Genomic DNA, 21,528 nt, shown 5'->3' with positions numbered 1-21,528 from the left:
CTGGTGACTCACCTGGCGCCTGCAAGGTAAGTTTCTGTGGTTAAGCACTCTCCTGACCATAGTTGAAACAAATCAAGATAGAAGCAAGGGATTAGAGAAGAGAAAAAAGTGAAATCAGGAAGTTAAAACTAGATTTATTTTCCAGCTTTTAAACTTAACATTTTACTTCCAGAGGAAAATGAAGGCTGATTTGATGAGTGAATTGCATGTACATATGAAAGTATGCTTGTGCTAAGAGGCCTAGAGAGAGGAAATAAAGGCAGCAGGCTAGTGTGTTGAAAAGTATGAGACCTGGAGAGGTTGCTATTGTGGTTTATAATACAGTGCAACAAAGCTGTACGGGTGGGGCACAGCCTTTATATCCTACTTCACTGACATAATATTGGGAGCCGAGGTTTGGCCTAGAAGAATACTAGCGAGAATGTTGGCATAGAGCATATATTCTCCCAAGGCACAGAGTGACTTAGGCTCCAGCACCATAACTTTTTTTTTTTTTTAAATTTTTATTTATTTATTTGAGAGCGACAGACACAGAGAGAGGGAGAGAGAGAGAATGGGCGCGCCAGGGCTTCCAGCCTCTGCAAACGAACTCCAGACACGTCCAGCACCATAACTTATTTATGACCCAATGAAACTGTCTAGGAAATAACAAAGACAGTGAAATAAGGAGATGCCAGTAATAGGGGGCTTTAGGATGAGAAATCTCTGTCACACATGCCAGGGTGCTGGCAGCACTGCAGAGGAGGTGAGAGAGAAAATATTCGGGCTGCCCTCATAGCTCACCAGAGAAGTTCACTTTCAGCGATGGCCATGCATACTGGGGAGTCTCAAAACTGGTCAGAGTGCTGAAGACCAGAAGCTCTTGGAAGTTCAGTGTGACATCTCTATCACACCCTGTAAGGCTCAGGGAACTTTGTGGGAAAGAAGGCAGAAGTAATGTATGAGCCAGAAGGTGGGGAGCAGTACTTTCGTACAACCCTATCCTCTGGATGTGAAGGGACTGATGTATTCATGACCTCACAGTGGAGGTGTCTACCAAGATTGGCACAATATTGAGCCCATCAGCATTTGATCTAGGTGAGGTAAGAGGTAAAAACAAAGAATGAGACATTAAAACAAAAGAGGATTCTATGGAAAGGGGAAGGAATGCAGTGAAATGGGGGTGGAGGGCTATTGAGGGCAAGGGGAGGGAATGATGATGAAATTATAGTATTTTCATGCATTAAAATTCTCAATACAATGTTTGAAAACTTCTCTAGTCTCTCTTTCTAACCTTGTTTACCTCTGTAGTTTCACAGAGAAATCTTGAGAGCATATTCCTGTAAAAGAAAAATAGCTTCTTCTTTAATAAGTTGTTTATATCCTTCATGAAAATGAAGTGATGTTGCCAGGATGTGAACATCAAGATAGAACAGATAAGCCAGAAGTAATAAATTGTTCTTGTTAATGGTCTTATGGAAGAAATGTCCTATTTGGTATCTATCTAAACCCATCACTGATATTTTAATGTTAAGAAAATATAAATAGCAGGAATATAGCTCGTCACAATCAAGGACTACACTTTATTTTTCCAAGGTACTATTTTTAACAATTATGGCTTATTCCAGAGAAAATATCCCGAGTTCTCACTAAAATCTACAGAAATTTTTGTTTTTAAAGTTTTTGATTTTTGGTTTTTCAAGTTAGGGTCTCCCTCTAGCCCAGGCTGACCTGGAATTCACTATGTAGTCTGAGGGTGGCCTCGAACTCATGGCAACCCTCCTACCTCTGCCTCCTGAGTGCTGGGATTAAAGGCATGCACCACCACACGTGGCTGTTTATAAAGTTTTTAAAAGAAAGTTTCAAGAGAAAATTCTAGTTTAAAGTTTTACAAGTTACAGTAATGGGGCTGGAGAGATGGCTTAGCAGTTAAGGCACATGCCTGCGAAGCCTAAGGACCCAGGTTTGATTCTCCAGGTCCCACATAAGCCAGATGCACATGGTGGCACATGTGGCTGGAGTTCGTTTGCAGTGGCTGGAGGCCCTGCCATACCCATTCTTACTTACCCTCTCTCTCTCTCTCATAAATAAATAATTAAAACTAAATCTTTAAAAAGATGGCAAGAAAGAAAAAAATTTTAAAAAAATTATAGTAATGAACAACTATCCTAAGTTAATGAGAGAAGCAACTAAGCACGATTCCTTACTGCAGAGGTCCTGGTACTTTCTGAAAATGAGTAGAGACTAATTTCAGAGTACTGAAGGAGAAATTTGAAAGGGAGCACTTCAATTCCATCAACCTTTGAGTGGACTATAAAAAGCTCAACTGTCATATTTGGTTTCTAAGAACTCATCCCAAGTATAACCATAATGAGGTTGGATCTAATAGAGCCATCAGGAGCTGATCACTATTGGTCTGGCTGAAGCCATCTAACATGTGATAAACAGTAAGGAGCAAGCAAAGAAATCTGCTGCTACACTACTTAGTGCTCTGAGGGATCCTATGAGACAGGAGACATTAAAGATCATCTGCTATTAGTTAACATTCATGTGAACTTCTAAGAACTAGCTTCCTTTTAATTAAATAAGAGAAATGCCAGTTTTAGTTTGCATATAAGCATGGGACAAATACATGTGTAAATAAGGAGCTTGTTTTTCTAACATCTCTTTTCCTAAAGCATCTTTCCACCCAGCACTTTAAATCATCACAAAATCAAAGTGTAAAAACTTAGGGAAGAAAAGCATATCAAACAAAAAATTAGTTGAAATTTCTGAAGACAAAATAGATGAACAATGTAATTTCTTTTTTAAAAGAGTTATTTATTTATTAGACACAGAGAAAGGAAGGGGGGGGAGGAAGAGAGAGAATGGGTCTCCCAGGGTCTCTAGCAACTGCAAACAAATTCCAGATGCAAGCATCACCATGTTCATCTGACTTATGTGGGACCTGGAGAATCAAACCTGGGTCCTTTTGCTTTTCAGGCAAGCATCATAACTGCTAAGCCATCTTTCCAGCCCCTCCCAAATGTAATTACTTTTTATGAGAGAAGACTTAGGTTTGATGGCAGAGAAAAATAACAGTTGGATCAACCTTTGTTAAGTGTGTGGTTTAGGTTGATTATACAACAAACTTATATAAGTGTTAAAATATTATAAGGTAGCTCTCACTGAAGGATTGTACTATGAGAGACCTATAATGACATCATGGGCACCAAAAGAGAGGGAAGACTCCATTTTATATTCTCTGTCCATAGCACATTGCCTGACCCACCGTAGTAGTCACTATTTGAAATGTTGAATGCACTGAGCTGAATACATTTCTCATGCTAGACAAATAATACACATATCAGGTGGTACTTTTCCTATTTCTCTTCTTTAAAAAATTGTTTTAGTTGTTAAAATACATTTTATTTATTTATTTATTTGAAGCAGGGGGAGAGAGAGAATGAAAATGGGAGTACCAGGGCCTATAACCATTGCAAAGAACTCCAGGAGTATGTACCATCATGTGCATCTGGCTTATGTGGAACCTGGATAATCATACCTGGGTCCTTAGGCTTTGCAGGCAAGCACGTTAACTGCTAAGCCATCTCTCCAGCCCCATTGTTTTAGTTTTTAAAATGTTGGTACTAATTTACTTCCTATCCATCACTGATTAGTTTTTACTTTTATTAGCAGAAAAGGACCAAATTTAAAAATTTTACCATAAATTCTATTTTATTGTCAAGTCTATTATTCTTTCTTTGTTTGCTCTCTTTCCTTCCTTCCTTTCTTCTTTCTTCTTTCTTTTTTTTATTAATTAGAAACTTTGTATGAACACATCATGTGTTGGTAGCATCATTACCCTCTTCCATGACCCCAATCCACTGAGGGCCTTCCTCAGTGGGACTGCTGATATTCACCATGGAGTTGTGAGTTATGAGTTGTGAGAGCATCAGTCTGTCATTATGGGTGGGGGTTGTCTCAGGATATTCCCTCCATACTGGAGCTCTTAAATTTGTCCTCTTTCACAAAATTCTCTGAGCCTTGGTGGAGGTGTTTTGAGCCTATTTTTTAAGTCTATTATTATTATTATTATTAATTTTTTTTTTTTCGAGGTAGGGTCTCACTCTGGTCCAGGCTGACCTGGAATTAACTCTGTAGTCTCAGGGTGGCCTCGAACTCATGGTGATCCTCCTACCTCTGCCTCCCAAGTGCTGGGATTAAAGGCATGTGCCACCACGCCCAGCTAAGTCTATTATTTTTATGTCTATGATTAAGGAAATTATTTAAGTCTACTATTTTCAAGTCTATTTTTCATGGAGTATACTTACATTTTCCCATTTGATACTTTATATGACTTCTTTTAAAGCTAGTTTGGATTATTTAAGAATAAATGCTATTTGCATGCAGTAGAAAATCCAAAAGATATAAAGAAAACACACAAAAATATGTTTTGTTGCCATATAACTCCCTTGGTGGCAATCACTATTGATAATTAATTTTTGAGGTATATACTATACATACACATGTTGTTTATATTACTATGTGCTTTTCTTATACATAAATGATGAAACATCATGTGTATTGTCCACATAGTTAACCGTAGGTGATTTAACAACTTCAGTGCATCAATTTTAACCCCTCAGCTTTTTTTTTTTTTTTTTTTTGGAGGTAGGGTCTCACTGTAGCTCATGTTGACCTGGAATTCAGTCTGTATTCTCAGGGTGGCCTTGAACTCACAGCAATCCTCTTACCTCTGCCTTTGGAATGCTGGGATTAAAGGCGTGCACCACCATGTCTGGCAGCCCCTCAGCTTTTAAATCTTAATGGAATTATATAGATATATTGAAATACTTGTAGCCATTCTGTTTTCATCGTTGTTTTTTTTTCTCCTAGAAATATTTGTGAAATTTTCATTTAACATACAGCAGGTACATTTGTAAGAAGTTCCTAGAAGCAGAACTTACATTGAAGAAATAAAAGATACTTTAACATTGTAATTCAGTGATAGAGCAGTTTAAACTCGATCAGCTTCTTGACTGTCTGTCAGTGTCTTTCACAAGACCTATGAACATAAGGTACTGTCACAAGTCTTATGAGCAATATGGTTGATGAAAAATGATACTTTGAGCCTTTACTGTGTCATTCTCTTGTTACATGATTAACATTATATAGATGTATGACATTTACTGAGATTAGTTTCTGCACTCTATGGCTCTCTTTGTTACTGTTAATGGTATCTTTTAATAAACAAACTTTCCCATTTTCATATAGTCTTTTTACTGACCTTTTGCTCTGAGTTGTATGCTTTTATACTTTCAATGCAAAAATTGAGCAACTTTTTGGAAAGTAGGAGAAGAATTATGGATCCACCTATCTTTCATAAGATAAGTATTGTCTTCCTAATATGTCTTACTTATTGTCTAACTTTTTATAATTAAAAGTGATAATTTTATACATTAATTATATTTCTTTATTTTAGTGCTTTGTCTACTATTAAATTTTATTTTATCTTCTATTTAAATATTTTAGGTATCTTTCAATGTTGTTACTTTAGTAAATTTTCCTGGATATTCTTATTCATTATTATTTTTTTAACTATTTATTTATTTGAGAGGAGAGAAAGAAGCAGATTGAGAGAGAGAAAGAGAGAGATAGATTGATAATGGGCTTCCAGCCACTGCAAACAAACTCCAGATGTGTGCGCCCCCTTGTGCATCTGGCTTACTTGGGTCCTGGGGAATTGAACCTCGGTCCTTTCGCTTTGTAGGCAAGCACCTTAACCACTAACCCATCTCTCCAGCCCTTTAAAAATATTTTTGCTTAATTTTTTACATTTTACTTTTTATTTCTTTATGAGAGAGAAAGAGGCAGGAGAGAGAGAGAGAGGGAGGGAGGGAGGGAGAGAGAGAGAGAGAGAGAGAGAGAGGAAGAGAATGGGCTCACTAGGGCTTCTAGCCATTGCAAATGAACTCCAGATGCATGCATCACCTTGTGCATTTGGCTTATGTGGGTCCTGGGGAATAGAACCTGGGTCCGTTGGCTTTGCAGGCAAATACCTGAATCACTAAGCTATCTCTCTAACCCTTTTATTTTAAATATTTTATTTTTATTTATTTATTAGAGTGCGAGAAAGACACACTAGGAGAGAGAGAATGCAAAATTTTAATATAAAAATAAAAACTGAAAGTTTTTAATGTATTTTTTTCCAGAGATAAATTATGGTGTCCTTTGTGGGTTTTTTTTTTTTTTTTTTGCTTCTTTTTTCAAGGTGGGGTTTCACTCTAGTCCAGGCTGATCTCTATAGTCACAGGTTGTCCTCAAACTCAAAGCTTTCTTCTTACCCCTGCCTCTAATGTGCTGGGATTAAAGACATGTGCTGCCATGCCTGGGAAGTAACCATTTTTATAAAATCCTTAGTGACACATTAGAATTACTTTTACATAGTTAAACTTTTACATACATTGCATCTTTATCAAAAGCCTATCTTTAAGTTTATCATTTTTGTTGATATTACAAATAACAAATTTTCTCCTGTGATGTTCCTTAATTTCTAGCATCTTTCTATATGTGTACATATATTTGTTATTGATTTATATATATCAATTTTACACATAGCCATCTTATTGAATCCTTTATCATTTAAAGTATTTTCCCATGATTTCTTTTGCTATTACATTATAAATAAATATGTTTTTCATTTTTAATTCATAATCACACTTATACCCAGAACAACTTAAATAAGAATTATGATATAGGACCCTTTTAAGAAAGGTTCTGTGGGTGAAGTTATATTATTCTGAACTTCTGATTGAGTCTGGACTCCTCAGACCATTGAGCTATTTTTATAAAAACCCTCTTGTTCTTCTTTGGCATAGCTTTTTAGCTATCCTCTCTCCCACTAGGAAATTATGTGTGAATGATGATTAACTAAAGTTATTCTCTGTCACCAGTTCAGTGTCATCTACTTTTGTTTCAATGCTTATTAGATAGTCATAAATTCTGTCAAGATATTTAGGTTTTTATCAATTTCTCTCCTTGCAAATAAATAAATGAATACATGTTTAAAAAAGAAGTGGATGTATATTTATAAATGAGATATTATAGAGTACAATAGATCTGATGGCCAACAGCACACATGAAGTATTTAAATGTCTATTTTCTTAATACAAATCAACAAAAATCTTAAAAATAAACCTAATACAATTCTATACTGTATTAACAGAACAGCATGGAGCTCATGCTCAGATTTCTCTCACTACAGCCTGTGTTTACAACCACATAAGGGAATTTATAGGATCAATTCAGTGTTCTATTATTTAGATGGGATATTACTAAACTAAAGAAAATGTATAGGACATTATTGAACTATGTTCACAGAAACGTCTAGGAGGTACATAGCTTTTGAGTGGCAACAGCATTAGGCCTCACAGTCTATGAATAAAAAACATTGTAGGTTTTAATTCTATTGGATCTCATAGTTCCACAGAACAATAATTCAATGTATGTTAGTTGGTGAGTCCAGAAAGTAGGCAGTATTAGCTAGGGACTGTGATGAATTCACCCTGAAGCCAGCTTGATAGCAAAGGACAGCTGCATTATTTCAGTCCAGGTGAAAACTGGTGTTTTAGGAAAGAACTTGGTAGAAGAAACAAATTTGTTTTATTTATTTTTATTTATTTGATTTAAGCTATTCAGAACTGTTTGAAATAGTAAATGCCCTTGGAATGAAATATTTGTTGAATGAATGGAACATTTCTCTATACAATTTTAAAAACTGCAAACATGGTAAAGAAGATGTTTTTATGGGCATTTATACATGGCCATAGATATCTTTATTCAACACTCTCAACAGTTATGTAAATCAAGAATTTAAAGCAAGTTCTGTGGCTGGAGAGATGGGTCAGTGGATGAAGGCACTTGCTTGCAAAGCCTGATAGGCCTGGTCTGATTTCCCAGTACTAATGTAAAACTAGACACACAAAGTGGCAAATGAGTGTAGAATTTGTTGGCAGTGGCAACAGTCTCTGGTGTGCCCATGCCCTCCCCTTGCCTGCCCTCCCCTCCCCTGCTTTCCTCCCTCCTTCCCTTCCCTTCCCTTTCTTTCCTTCCTTCCTTCCTTCCTTCCTTCCTTCCTTCCTTCCTTCCTTCCTTCCTTCCTTCCTTCCTTCTCTGCCTCTCTTGCTCACTCTCTTTCTCTCTCATGTAAATAAATACAGTATGTAAAAAATAAAAATAAACTCAGGTCCTGACTCCAAATACTAAATTGTTTTGACCAAACTGCTTTGTTTCAGACTAAAAATTGAAGAAATTTAAAGTTTTAGTGCTTACTATGGAAATACATTTTCCTTTAAAACATTAAAACATGCTGAGGGAAAGCATTCATCTTTGTAACTATTCACAACTATTCACAGAACCGGCTGTGTTTTAGAAAAAAGTAGAATTTTAATAAACCATACAGAGAAATGTCTAATGCTGTACATTTAAAAAATTGGTATTTTCATTGCTGAAAAAATTTTATCTTTAAATTGTGTTCAAGAATCTGTTGATCCCAGATCCTGCAAAATGATGGATTAGCTTTAAATAGTATGTTAGTAAACAAAGAAAAAAAATGATGAATATCTTAGCTCTGTGGGGCAAATGATCAAATGATTTGCTTTTTCATAATGTCAAAATGTACAGAAAAGTGATGGTTACAGTTGCAATAGTTAAAATTTATTTTTTTATGCACAAATTATTTGCTACAAGTTCTCAGGAGAGAACTTGTTTATAGACATCATTATGACAACAGATCAAATGTTAGCTCACAGAAAACCAACAGTTCAAAAGTACGTATCTTGTATCCAAAAATTAACAACATACAAGAAATTCAGGGGGTAAGTGACAGAAAACAAGGCTAACTCATCAAAAGTGTTTTTATTTATTCAACCAGGAAAAAAATTGATTTTTGTTTGCACAGAAAGTGGCTATTTAGCTACACTTTATTTCTGAGAAGAAATTGTTCTACAGCTTAATACATAGTTTGACATTTTCATTCTTATTCTGTATATTTTATTCCAATAAAAGTTTGTACTTAAGCAGATTCCCTTATATAATAAAAAGAGTAATTTTGGTAATTCAAATGTATTGAAAAAATTAGCATTAAAAGGAAAATACAATGTTTTAAGACCACCTGCCAAAGTTAAATTTGCCATTGTGTTTCCTAAGAGTCAAATCATTGTTCAGAATGGCCCTCCGTGGAAAACAGGTCCACCTACTACTTGGAACTCAGAGCCCAGAATGTGGGCCTGGAAAATTAAACTGTGCCTTGCATGCAGAGACACACTTGCATAGGAATGGAAAGACAAATGCACTGTCTAATTTACCCCCTGAAAAGAAATAGGAAGAATGCATGGTATTCCTTCATGCAATAAATAATTGAGTGCCAGTAATCAAATCACTATATAAGGTTTGTGCTAAGTTTCTACCATTGGTATTGTAAACTGGTCATACACAAATGAATTCTTGAGAAATCTAAACATTTTTACCTAGATATTCCAAATTAAGTGAGTCTAGATTGTTAAGTAGGACTGTGAGCAGAGCAACTTACAGAGAGGGAAGGAAGAAGAATTTTAGTAAGGGTAGTGTCCATACTATGGCATTTCATTTTCAATTAAAATCTTAATTCATTCAGTGTTCATGGAACATGTACTATGTGCACATTCAAAATCACAGCATAAGAGAATAATTAATTTGACAACTGGATAATTCCTAACAATTTCAGATAAGTTATTACATCATTGCTGGGATAGTTGACTTTGGCAGTGTTGGTATCAGAGATAAAAACAAGTAGGGGCAGACAGAGAAGGAAGAACAGGTTAAAAAAAAAACATGATTATGAACCTAACCTTTCCATTCTCTTTCAGTTGCTGGAATGGCCAATAACATGAAAATGGACAGATATAAGAGAAAGAAAAGAGTAATTTACAATGTACTTCCTCCAGAGGAAACCTCCCCTCAGAGTGGGTGGCCCTCCTCATGGTGGGCTTTAGGTAAGAAAGCTCTGAGAGGAAAGGGTCCTTTCCTCCCACCTGGCTGATGTGTGCCTTGCTGGTGAGTGCATTCACTTGTACATATATCTATCCTGTTTGGCTATTCTTCATCAATACTGGAACCAAGTTTCCTCACCTTTCTAATAGGGATTAGGCCTTCAGTGCTGGATTGGGACAGCTGAAGCATCCACCCATGTTGACTGAGCACACACCAAGGTCTTTGACTCTCTAGCTTATAAATTGTTATTGTTGGACTGCCATAAACTAATCCAATACATTCCCTTTTTAATGTGATTCATTCTGTTGGTTCTATCCTCTAAAGAACCCTGACTAATACAGTGAACAAAATCTTGGTGTTAAGAAGGGCAAGATATGTGTTTAAGAAATAATACACAATCTAGTTTTCTTGGTTCAGGAAATATGTGAATAGGAAAATAAAAAAAGAGAAGGCCAAAATCAAAACCTATGGCTGGAAGAGAGCAGAGAAAATAGAAGAGACCAAGTATGACCAAGGGAGAACCATTTAGAACTGGCATATGTATATGGTTTTAAGGATACATCATGTTAGTTTATACCATGTTTGGGATTATTATTACATATTAAGTATGCTTAACAAGAAAGGACAAATACATTCATTTAAACATATTTGCATGTTTTTATATAACATAGATTCATGGAACAATCATAATCATGTCTGGATACAAATAAAGTCATACAGAGCTAGAAAGACTATATGGTTGTATTAAACATATATACATATATATGCATATACATGTTATACACATAATAATACCAATACATATAATGTGTATGTATGCATGAAGAAACAAAATAGAAATTGGTGCCATTTTAAATGGATGAATATTAAAAAATTAATATTCAGTTACCAAAATATTACCACCAAGGTCTAGAAGATTAAAGTATATAAAATCCATTGGGGGACCTTAAGACCTGAGATGAGTTCATTGATGTTTTTATTTATTTGATCTTCAGACAATTATGGTAATAACAAAATACTATAAACATTTTGTAAGAACTTATAAGGACTTTATCTTAAAAATAATCTTAGGTTCTTAAATTTATTCATTTTTCAGATGAGGAAAGTGAGGCACAAAGATGTTCACAAACTTGTTCTAGGTTCTGTTGCTACTTAAAAATGTCCAGTAGTTTTCCTAGTACATGTGGCTTCTTTAATGATTACCTAATGTACATCATAAATGCTCATCAGTTGGGATGTTAGTTACTCTTATTTTTTGTAAACAACGGGGGCTCACACATTTTACTGCATTTAAAGCTTGCACTGGTACAAAGTTCAATAGCTGCAAAAATGTTCCTTGTAAAGAAAATATAAGATTGTATTTGAAAACATTTATAAAAGAAGTGGTAGAAAATTATTGAAATTTGTTACTAGATGGGCTTAATCACTGAAGTTTTGTTAATAAGTAAATTGGCTAAAATAAACCCATCAGCAAATCTATGTTCTGATGTCAGTAAAATTGATGGTTTGACATTTCCAATTTTCCAATTAAGTCTTATACACCACAAGAACCTAACAAAAACCATGAATGTAGAGATTACTCCAAAGAACTGAAAATAGATCCACAATATCGCTCAGCTATACCACTGTAGGGTTTCTGCCTGAAGACCTCTAAATCAACATATCAGAGAGATATTTGCACATCAATGTTTATTTCAGATCTATTCACAATATCCCTGTTATAGAACCAAACTTGTTTATCAACAGAGGAATGGGTAAAGAAAGTGTTGTGTATGATTTTTTCAATCATAAATAAAATGCATACAACTGGAGATACTCATATTAAGTAAATTTAGTTCTACTGGTAAAGGTAGTATCCTCATATGATCTCTCAGTTGTGGGTACCAGATTTTATATAGATGAAAAATTCTATGTATATACCATGAAAAAGTTAGTTTAAGGAAACAAAGTGTCTAATGGAAGGGCTGATTAACAAGAAGTAGATTGCTTAATTGTTAACTTGATGGGATTTAGAATTACCATGGAAACAAATCTCTGGGAATGTACAACAGGGATTTTTTTCTTGATAGGGTATTTGAGGGGTAAGACATGCATAAAATGTGGGTGTGCCATTGTATGGGCTGGGTATCCTGGACTGCATACAAGGGAGAAAGCTAACTGAACAGGAGAATTCATCTCTCTACTTCCCAAATATGGGCTCAGTGTGACCAGTTGCTTCATGTTTCCGTCACCATCCCTTTCTGCTCTTGGCTTTCATAATTTGCTTTTATTCACTTCATAAGATCATGTCAGAACAATCATAGTGTGTCACGAACACAGTTGTAAAACTATATGCTTTTAATTAGTTAGCTGGTTTAAACAGAAAAAAAAAAACAAAAAAAACCCTACACTAATACTAACAGAATGATTATACTCAGAGTGACCTCCATTCCAGCAAGACATTCTCAAGACTAAACAAGAACAGGTTTCCCAGAAGAGTTGTCTTCCGGCTGCAGTGTGTGCAGTGCTTCTTCTGTGCCTTATCTTCTTGCTGAACTCGAGCTTGAAGGCTGAAAGCCACATAGTATTTATTGGCTGACTACGTTCTCCCTGCACTGATAGACTGTAAGTGTGAACTGTAATCTGAAATCAGTCATTCTTTCTTTCATTTGCTTCTTTTCAGCATTTGGTCACAGCAATAAGAAAGTAACTGATACAGGAGGGTAAAATGGTAGGTGGGAGAGCAATATGCCTAAAATACATTATAGAGTCACATGAAAATGAGCTTATATAATTTTTATGTAATAAAAATTAAAATTGAAAATGAAACATCCAACTTCTTTTAGAGCTTTAAGTTTCCTTGGACTATTTCACAGACTAATGGCTTGACAATTGTTCAATTACATAGCTCCTTAGAAGTTTTGCCTTAGAATGCTCTTGGGAAAGTCACTAGAAAGCCTTTCATTATCAAGCTATTTCACTGGAACAAAATCTACCTTCTTACTATTTTCTTCCTTTAATTTTTGGTTGCTTGACTAAGACTAAGTAGATTTGCCTAATGGTTTCTTTCTACATATGATTACCTATTTTTTTTTTTCTCAGTTGACTACCCAAAACACAGACACTCCAGGTGCTTTCAATGATAAAATCTCTAGCCATGAGATGATGGACATTTTTCTATGTTGTTACATAAAGACATTTTGAGTCAGAATTGCTTATTTCCCAAATTTTCATTACTGAGATTCATGATTATAAATCTCCTAGCAAATTACACCATTGGATCCTGGGAAGATAAGAACTTCTGCAAAGGCAAATTCACATGCAACCACACTATCTCAGAACTAGCAATCTGTTCAATAGACTAGGCACAGGGTATAGAATTGGAAATCAGGAAATTCTGCCACAAAACACTGTTTCAAAGGACCCCTTAATTAGTTATCTGCAGAAAAGGAAGCAATATCTGTTTACTTTCTGTCTTGTATAAAACCAAAAACAATTCCCAAACTGTAGAATGTCTATGAAATCAAATCACTAGATGTTTACATCTGGGCAAAATAGTCATATTCATAATTTTGCACTGAAGATTATTAGTATATTTGAAAAAGCCAATTACTCAGTTATTCCTTCAAATCCCAACATCTGACAAGATATAGGGTTATGAGAACGTCAGTACATTAGCTTGCTAGGATTAACAGTCAAATACCTTTGCTTTGCATTTATAAAATAATCACAAATCTTTAAATATAGCTTACAAAGCTTGGCATTATCTGGACCATACTTTCATTAGCCATATCACTTCATGGCATTCTTTGTTTCACCATTAAACTAGTAGATGGTATCAACAACTTTTCACTCTTAAGCCGTGGTACTTTCATTCCACCTGGAATGCTTTCTTCCATACCTTACTTGGCTACCCTATTACTTTAGTTTAAAGTCAAAGGTTGTTTAGGTGGTAGTTGCTCACAGAATTTTAGTTTCCTTTGGCATATTATCTAATTGACTCATCCTTATCAATATTTTACACTCATTCATATCATTTCCCCACCTTACATGAGAGGGATTTTTCCCTTCAGATTATATAGTTTCCTTAAGAGAAATAAGTACCTCTCCTTTCTTTTTTGTTTTCTTTCTTTCCCTTTCTCTCTCTCTCTTTTTCTTTCTTTCTTTCTGTTCCTTCCTTTATCTTTCTCTCTCTCTCTTTCTTTCTTTATGTGGCATATGTACGTATGCATGTGCATATGTGGTGTGTGTGTGTGTGTGTGTGTGTGGTGTACACACATGTATGTGGCCTTGCAATAGCACCCCACACCCTCACCTATGGCAGGTAGCAGAATAAGAATGCATGGTGTTCTACTACATCACTCTTGTATCCATTATTATTTTCACTGAAGTTGCTGTTTTTTCATAAGCCTGGGCATTTCCCTGGTCTCTCTTTTGCAGGACTGGGTTACAGACATTGCACTGCAACCCATAACTGTTTATTTGGGTTCTGGAGACTGAGACTCTGGTGGTCTTACATTCCCTCAGATCCTCATGTTTGCACAGAAGTGATCTTAAACTACTTCTCTTTTCTTTATCAATCACTGTTATCTATCTCTGTACCAAGTACATAGTAATCATCATTTTGCTTTGCATTAAAATCAGTTGACGTTTTACATCTATCTTTCTTATTACAACTTTTTGAAGAAAGAGATACATCTGATTCATCTTCATCTTCCACAGTGCATTAGTTTCCGCAATACAAGTATTGACAGATTTCTGTCAAGGAAACCATAATTCCAAAATAAAGAATTATAAAGCGCTAAGTGAAGTGTAGAAAGCAATATCTCATCAGACAGTGCAGAGTCTAATTTAGTCATATTTAGGCTATTTTTGTTCTAAACTTCCTGAGTTTAAGGCACTGTGAGAGGCATTTGTGATTGAAACAATGGTTGGAACACCTTTTTTTGTAAATCCATAGGCTTTATATAGGAAGACAAATCTCCATGGGACCTATATGCAAAGTGTATGACTGACTCAGCAGTCTCCAGATCCTACAGGTACTGGCAGGAGACAGCTTTTAGGATGTCTAGTTAGTCCAAGAATTTCTTGGTGTTGCTGGGCCGGGGAGACCATTTCCCATGTACTGTATCCATTCATTTGGTTATTGCCTGGATACCTCGATGATTAATGCTCACTTTTCATTTCTTTCTCCATGTTCCAAAACAGTTCCTTCCCTGTACCAAGCTCAAAGAAGAGAGTATTTCAGCCTGAATTAAACCAGTTAAAGTGGGCCCTAGAACTAAAATAAAGGCCAAGGGAATGTCTTCCTGACAGAATGAACAAATTTTGGTCATCAGTTTCCTCTAGCTGTAAGCCCTCTCCCGTTCAGCTGTGTCATCCAGTGACTCAGAGAGCAGGAAGCCAACAAAAGAACGGCAGTATTTTCCTGAAGGCTAAATTATCATTTGCTTAAGGCTATAGTGAATAATTGCTGTTAATTGGATTGTAGAAATAGCTACATATTATTTATATATAGAAAATTTAATTGGAAGAATATGCATGCTTATCTTGTTTGACCTTAAAAAGCACCTTGCTCATATGATTTTAGTATATGGGTAGAATGGAGTTTCTTCATCACTGGAATTTTAGTTCATGAGGGATCTCTTAGTATCTCCATCACATTGCCAAACAACTGGTATTATATTTAGTAAATAATACTTCAAATAGAATGCATATACTGCTTCTATTTTTAGGGTGGTCATTTTGTATCAGGATTTATTCTCAATATGCAAATTGATTTATTCAATCCTTATGTCACTAAGATCAAGTGCTATCTTTATTTGTGTATTTTTAAGTGTAAAAACTAAGACCATCAGAGTTGAAACATTTCTCCCAAATCTAATAGCAAGTAAGGAGAAGAGCCAGGATTCTATGTTCATAATCACCAGACTCTGTGTGAAAACTCCTTGTTAAATGCTTAATTCTTGTGAAGGCATGGTACAGATATCATTGCAATCACCATTTAATCATTTAATAATGAGGGGATCGTTCTATGAAGGTGACCCCCCCCCCTAGTAAATTATACTTTAAAAGTCAGCCTTACTTGACTCTTGAACCTAAGATCCTAGATACCCTTGCTACAGCCTTCCAGGAAAGGTGGCATGATTATTTTTTCAATCACATTTAGTATTAGAAATTAATAGATCTTAAAGAAAAGGGAAATACTTTGTTGTAAGATAATAGTGACTATCCAGTCATATTTTAAAATATTTAAATATTATTAAATGTTTACTATAATTTTCTAAAGTATTTGAAATACCATTAGACAAGTGTTAAATGAAATCCTTCTAAAAACAGTGCTCAAAGGATTATTCTTAAAAATTAGTATGATGAAATTCTCAAGACTAACCACAAGCACTTCTAGAGATCTGTGAACAGTTCCAAATACATTTTAAATTTTGCTGACAATTCCAATATAAAACAATATAGTATTGTTGGGAATAATGTATAAAATATTACAAAATCAAAACATATAACAACCTTATAAAATATAATTTTCTTTATCAGTATATATTATCTTTTTATATAGATACTTTCCTAAATGAGAGAATGTACTATTTATATCTGAATAATAGAAAGTATTAATTAATTAATATGCTGGCTAAGTTATGGCCATCCAGACAGTTAAAAAAGACAAAGCAATCAACATGTTAAGCTGTTGTCATTATTCCTATGAAGAGTATTTCTACATAATTCTACACTTTCCTCATAAGAGCTTACATTTATAGTTTTGTTTAACCTTTGGTTAAAAATATAACAGCATCTTGGGATGAATTTTCAAACCTCTTGGTAAACTCTAGATGTCAGAATAAAAGAAGAAAGTAAGGTACATCACTGTTGGGTTATGGAGTAAATTTTAGCCAAATGGTTTGCCCCTTGTGCGTTAGTACGAATCAGTTACGTTTTCTTACCTTTCGGTCCTTTAAACAGCTTGATCTCCACCACGGTCTCCAGGACCGGTCGCCTCCTGCGTACATAGAGCCTCACAATAGAGCCTGCTTCTTTGAGGGCCTCCACTGCTTTACTGTGGGAGACCTCGGACACATCGACTTCGTTCACCCGCAGGATACAGTCATTGACCCTGAACAAAGGAAGGGACAAGGCAACTTAGCAGAAGGTAAGAAGAGGTTCTAAAGGCCGTGATTATCTAACCTTTGGATATAGGGAAGTGAAGGACCCTTTTCAGGCAAGTACTCAAGTTAACCTCACGCTCCTCAGACTTTCTAGTATTCCCCACATTAGCCACGTGGGATGGTGGGTTTCCACCTTGAACTTCCGGTCCACTCTGGCTGGGACTGTATTACATATGGCACAGTTAGAAGGATGTGATTTTTTTTTTTTTTTGATACCTGTCAATTGAATCATTATTTTGATTGGTTTCAGTTGGTGTAGCTGAAAAGTTATGATTTAAAAGGGTCTCAGAACTTACTACTACAGACCACATAGACATAACAGATGAAACTTAATAGTTTATTTCCCAAATTCTTAAAGTTCTAGCTATAAAAGTAATGTGCAGTCATCGTAAAAAGTCTGAAAAAATATAAAAATGTAGGAAGAAGAGAAGAAAATATGTCAGTTAGTCATCTAGGCTAAAACCTGTTAGGTTTCTGGACAATTATCTTCAAATGTCTTTTCCTCTGAATTCATCTCACAATACTATAAATACTGAAGTTGAGATCTGATGAAGCTTAAGATTCTTAGCGAGTCCTGTCAGAGACACTTACTTGGAACACTATGAATTACGTTAAACTTTCATTTCCCACTGTCAACAGGGAGGAATAATTAGATTTCATAAACCTTTCCCGTTAGTTTACAGTTCCACAAAATGGACTTCACATTGCTTCTTACGGCCATGATAATAAGTAGTGATTATGTTGACAATGGATGGAAGCCTATGGCTTAAGGTTAGAAGGATTTCTGCACTTCACCCATCTATTTTAATATTCCCCATTTCAGGTCACCTTGGTGCTCAGAGTCAAAAGTGCAGGGTTGTTTCTTGTCTGACACCCCTTTCCTGCAATCCCCTACACTCAAATGTACCCTCAGAGCATACTCACAGCTTATAGAGGTTTCTTCATCCTGTTGCCACTGGGCTGAAGCCCACATCGTCTCACCAAGATGACTTCCATAACCTGATGCCTAATCTCATTTTTTTCCCCTCCCTTGTTATTTTTGAATCCATCCTTTCCACACTGGCCAGGGCAAATTGAACATACTTGGTGACTTACCCAACTTGCATTTACACCTCTCAAGTGGCAAATTTTGTAAGGTTCATTATTTAGTGAGTGTTTGTTAAATGAATAAGAAATATCTCTAAGTTCAATTGCTGGATCCTCCATTTCCTAAGTTTGTAATTATGTGTAGTATTTTTAAAAATTTATTTTATTTTATTTATAAGAGAGAGAGAATAGATACACACGTGCCTTTAATCATTGCAAACGGACTCCAGATGCATGTGCCACCTTGTGCATCTGGTTTACATAGGTCTTTGGGAATCGAACCTGGGTTCTTTGGCTTTGCAGGCAAGTGCCTTAAAATTAAGTCATCTCTCCAGCCCCATGGGTAGTAATTTTAACCTCTCTAAGGCTCCATAGTCCCTTCTTTAAGTATGAAAGCATTGGACTAATGTTTTTACATAGATATTAGTATGTAAAAAGTACTTAATGAGGGCTGGAGAGATGGCTTAGCGGTTAAGCGCTTGACTGTGAAGCCTAAGGACCCCGGTTCAAGGCTCAATTCCCCAGGACCCACATTAGCCAGATGCACAAGGGGGTGCACACGTCTGGAGTTCATTTGCACTGGCTGGAAGCCCTGGCACACCCATTCTCTCTCTCTCTCTCTCTCCCTCTTTCTCTGTCTGTCACTCTCAAATAAATTAAAAACAACTAATTTTTTTTTAAAGTACTTAATGAATATATTGGTAGCCATGCAGTGTACACTGAGTTATAATATCTAAAAAATATCTAATTAATTTATTTATTAGAGATAGAGAAAAAGAGAGAGAATGAGTATACCAGGGCCTCCAGCCACTGCAAGTACATTCCAGACACATGCACCACCTTGTCCATCTGGCTTACATGGGTACTGTGGAATTGAACCTAGGTCCTTTGGCTTTGCAGGCAAATACCTTAACCACTAAGACACCTAACTGTTAGATTTCTTTTATCACTTTGTTGAATGTAATTCATCTACATTATGTAAATGAACACAAGCAATTTGGGAATTGTCATAAATTTGGACAGCAATTGGTTTTGGTCTATCCTATCTATCATCTGTCTATATATTTATTTGTGCAGTGCCAGGGATCAAACTAGGGCCTCATGTACTCTAGGCAAGTACTCTATGACTGAGCTGTACCTCTAGTCCTCAAGCCATCTTATTTTAAAGCATTGTATTTTTAAAGGAATACACACACACACACACACATACACATATAGTTTCATATATTGTTGTACATATCAATTCAAAGTTACAGGACCATAGTGGCCATATTATATGAAGTTTGGGAAGACATGGAAAAGCATACCTTTAATCCCAGCATAGCATTCAGGAGGTCAAGAAAGCAAGATCACCTGAGTTCTAGGCCACTCTGAGGCTACATAGTGGATTCCAGGTCAGCCTGGACTAGAGCGAGACCCTACCATGAAAAAATAAACAAATAAAAGTTTGGAGTCCAGTATGGTGGTGTACATCTTTAAGCCCAGCACTCAGGAGGGAGAGGTAAGAGGATCACTATGAGTTTGAGGCCACCCTGAGATTACATAGTCAATTCCAGGTCAGCCTGGGCTAGAGTGAAACTACCTCAACAAAACAAAACAAAACAAAACAAAACAAACAACAACAATGACAAAAAGAAAAAGTTGGGAAGTGTTTTTGTGTCTTTTTGCCCATCATTTTTCTGTGCCTATTTCAGAAGGAATCCTTTCCTTGGATCCTAAAATAGAGAATTTCTCTAAGGCTCAGTGATTTTATTCCATAACAGATGGAATGGCTGTAGTAGGTTTACATATACATATCTTCTCTGATAAAAAAAATATCCTGGAAAATTACCAATTAAAATAGTTCTGAGAATGTAGACATCACAAGTGCCAGCCACCCTGCAGCTGCTGGTCCTTTGGGAGTAGGTAATTTGGCCATTTCATGATAGTGAAAAATCATGTTTGCCATCACCCCATGTTCAGAATACCAATCATATCTTAAACCACCACTTTTCATACAAGGGAGTTTCTGCCTTAAAATAACTATTCTGGAGTCTAAATTTATTCAAACCCTACTAATTTTTACAGGAGAATCCTTAATTAACAGTTTGCTAGTATGAGCAAAACCCAGCCTCAATCACATGGATGTTTCTGAATACGTGGATGAAGTAGGCAGCATTAGCGCAGTTTAGAGAGCATATGATTAGTGGTCAGGAAGTTTGGATTTTATCCCCAGTTCTGTATGAAATGTGTCGGCACAGTTACAATGTCTCTTCGTTTTGAAATTCGGTTTCCCATTAGGAAAGTGTAAGCATGTCGAAGATTGGGGAGAGGAGTAGCCAGATAGTTAATGTGTACAGATGTATGAAATTCTAATGCTATAAGTAGGAAAGCTATTGCAATTCAACAGTGGATGAAACATGTTCCCAGAAATTTGTTAAGAAACAAAAAGGATGGGAATGGAAATGCTTAGGGACATCAATAGGGTCATCTATTAATCTAGTCGCTTCACTTCTTTATTCTCACTTCAGTTCATGAGTATTGATCCAGACTTTACAAATAGTGGAATGTTATTGACAAGGTCACAGTGTTGGTCAGAACAGGGACATATTTTTAATCTGATTTTGCCTTTTTCTAAAGCCCATGTTGATACACTTCGCAGTTTGCTTGAATTAAAACAATAGTGATAAGAAGTTTATATTCAAATTATTAAAAGTAAGGAAAGAATGTGAATGCAAACTAGGGCACTCCACTTTCCTTTCTCCTATCACTTGAAATAGAATTTGGCTAGAGGGGCCACAGTTATTTAAAGCCTACTTGTTCACTCTGTTTCTTTTCACAGATAACCTCTGTGAGTAAAGTCACCCTTCACGTTCATTAAAACGTACAGGTTTATCACTAGCTTCAAACTCAAGAAATACATTGCCATAGTGTGAATTTCAGGCTCTGTCAGATTCTGAGCTATCGCATAGAAAGTTATTCAATGTGGAACTGCTTCCGCCCCACTGCACGGTACCATTGAGAGTTTCAGTCAGCACTTGCTGTCTTACATATGTCTGCAGTATTTATTGGTGATTTCATCTTGTGGACCAAAATTGGCCACATGGTTAAAATTTGATTTCAATATTTCCCTGGATTTCTTTTGCAGTTGTGGTACATGTCCTTGAAGAACACATAATTACAAACAAAAGTATTTTATTATTAGCATCTACACACAGAATCACATCTAAACTATTTAACAATGAAGGATAATCTGACATCACTGAAAATGTAATGATGAATTATTTGCTCTATGTTTAGAATATATATGAAATAACAT

At 35.8% G+C, this 21,528-nt stretch overlaps 1 protein-coding gene across 20 annotated transcripts in view; it reads right to left on the bottom strand.

Annotated features, from left to right (window-relative positions):
* Window positions 1-21,528, bottom strand: part of Dlg2 (discs large MAGUK scaffold protein 2) — a 1,944,997-nt gene that overhangs the window by 534,484 nt on the left and 1,388,985 nt on the right. For all 20 annotated transcript variants that reach the window (XM_045145568.1, XM_045145570.1, XM_045145572.1 and 17 more), the window contains one exon: window positions 16,923-17,092. In XM_045145568.1, coding sequence (XP_045001503.1) covers window positions 16,923-17,092 — 170 coding nt within the window. The remainder of the gene's footprint in view (window positions 1-16,922; window positions 17,093-21,528) is intronic.

Source organism: Jaculus jaculus, chromosome 3 (genome assembly GCF_020740685.1).
Source record: "Jaculus jaculus isolate mJacJac1 chromosome 3, mJacJac1.mat.Y.cur, whole genome shotgun sequence".
In the NCBI taxonomy this organism is placed as follows: domain Eukaryota; kingdom Metazoa; phylum Chordata; class Mammalia; order Rodentia; family Dipodidae; genus Jaculus; species Jaculus jaculus.
Note: the sequence above shows the minus strand (reverse complement) of the source record. Positions and strands in the feature narration are given on the sequence as shown.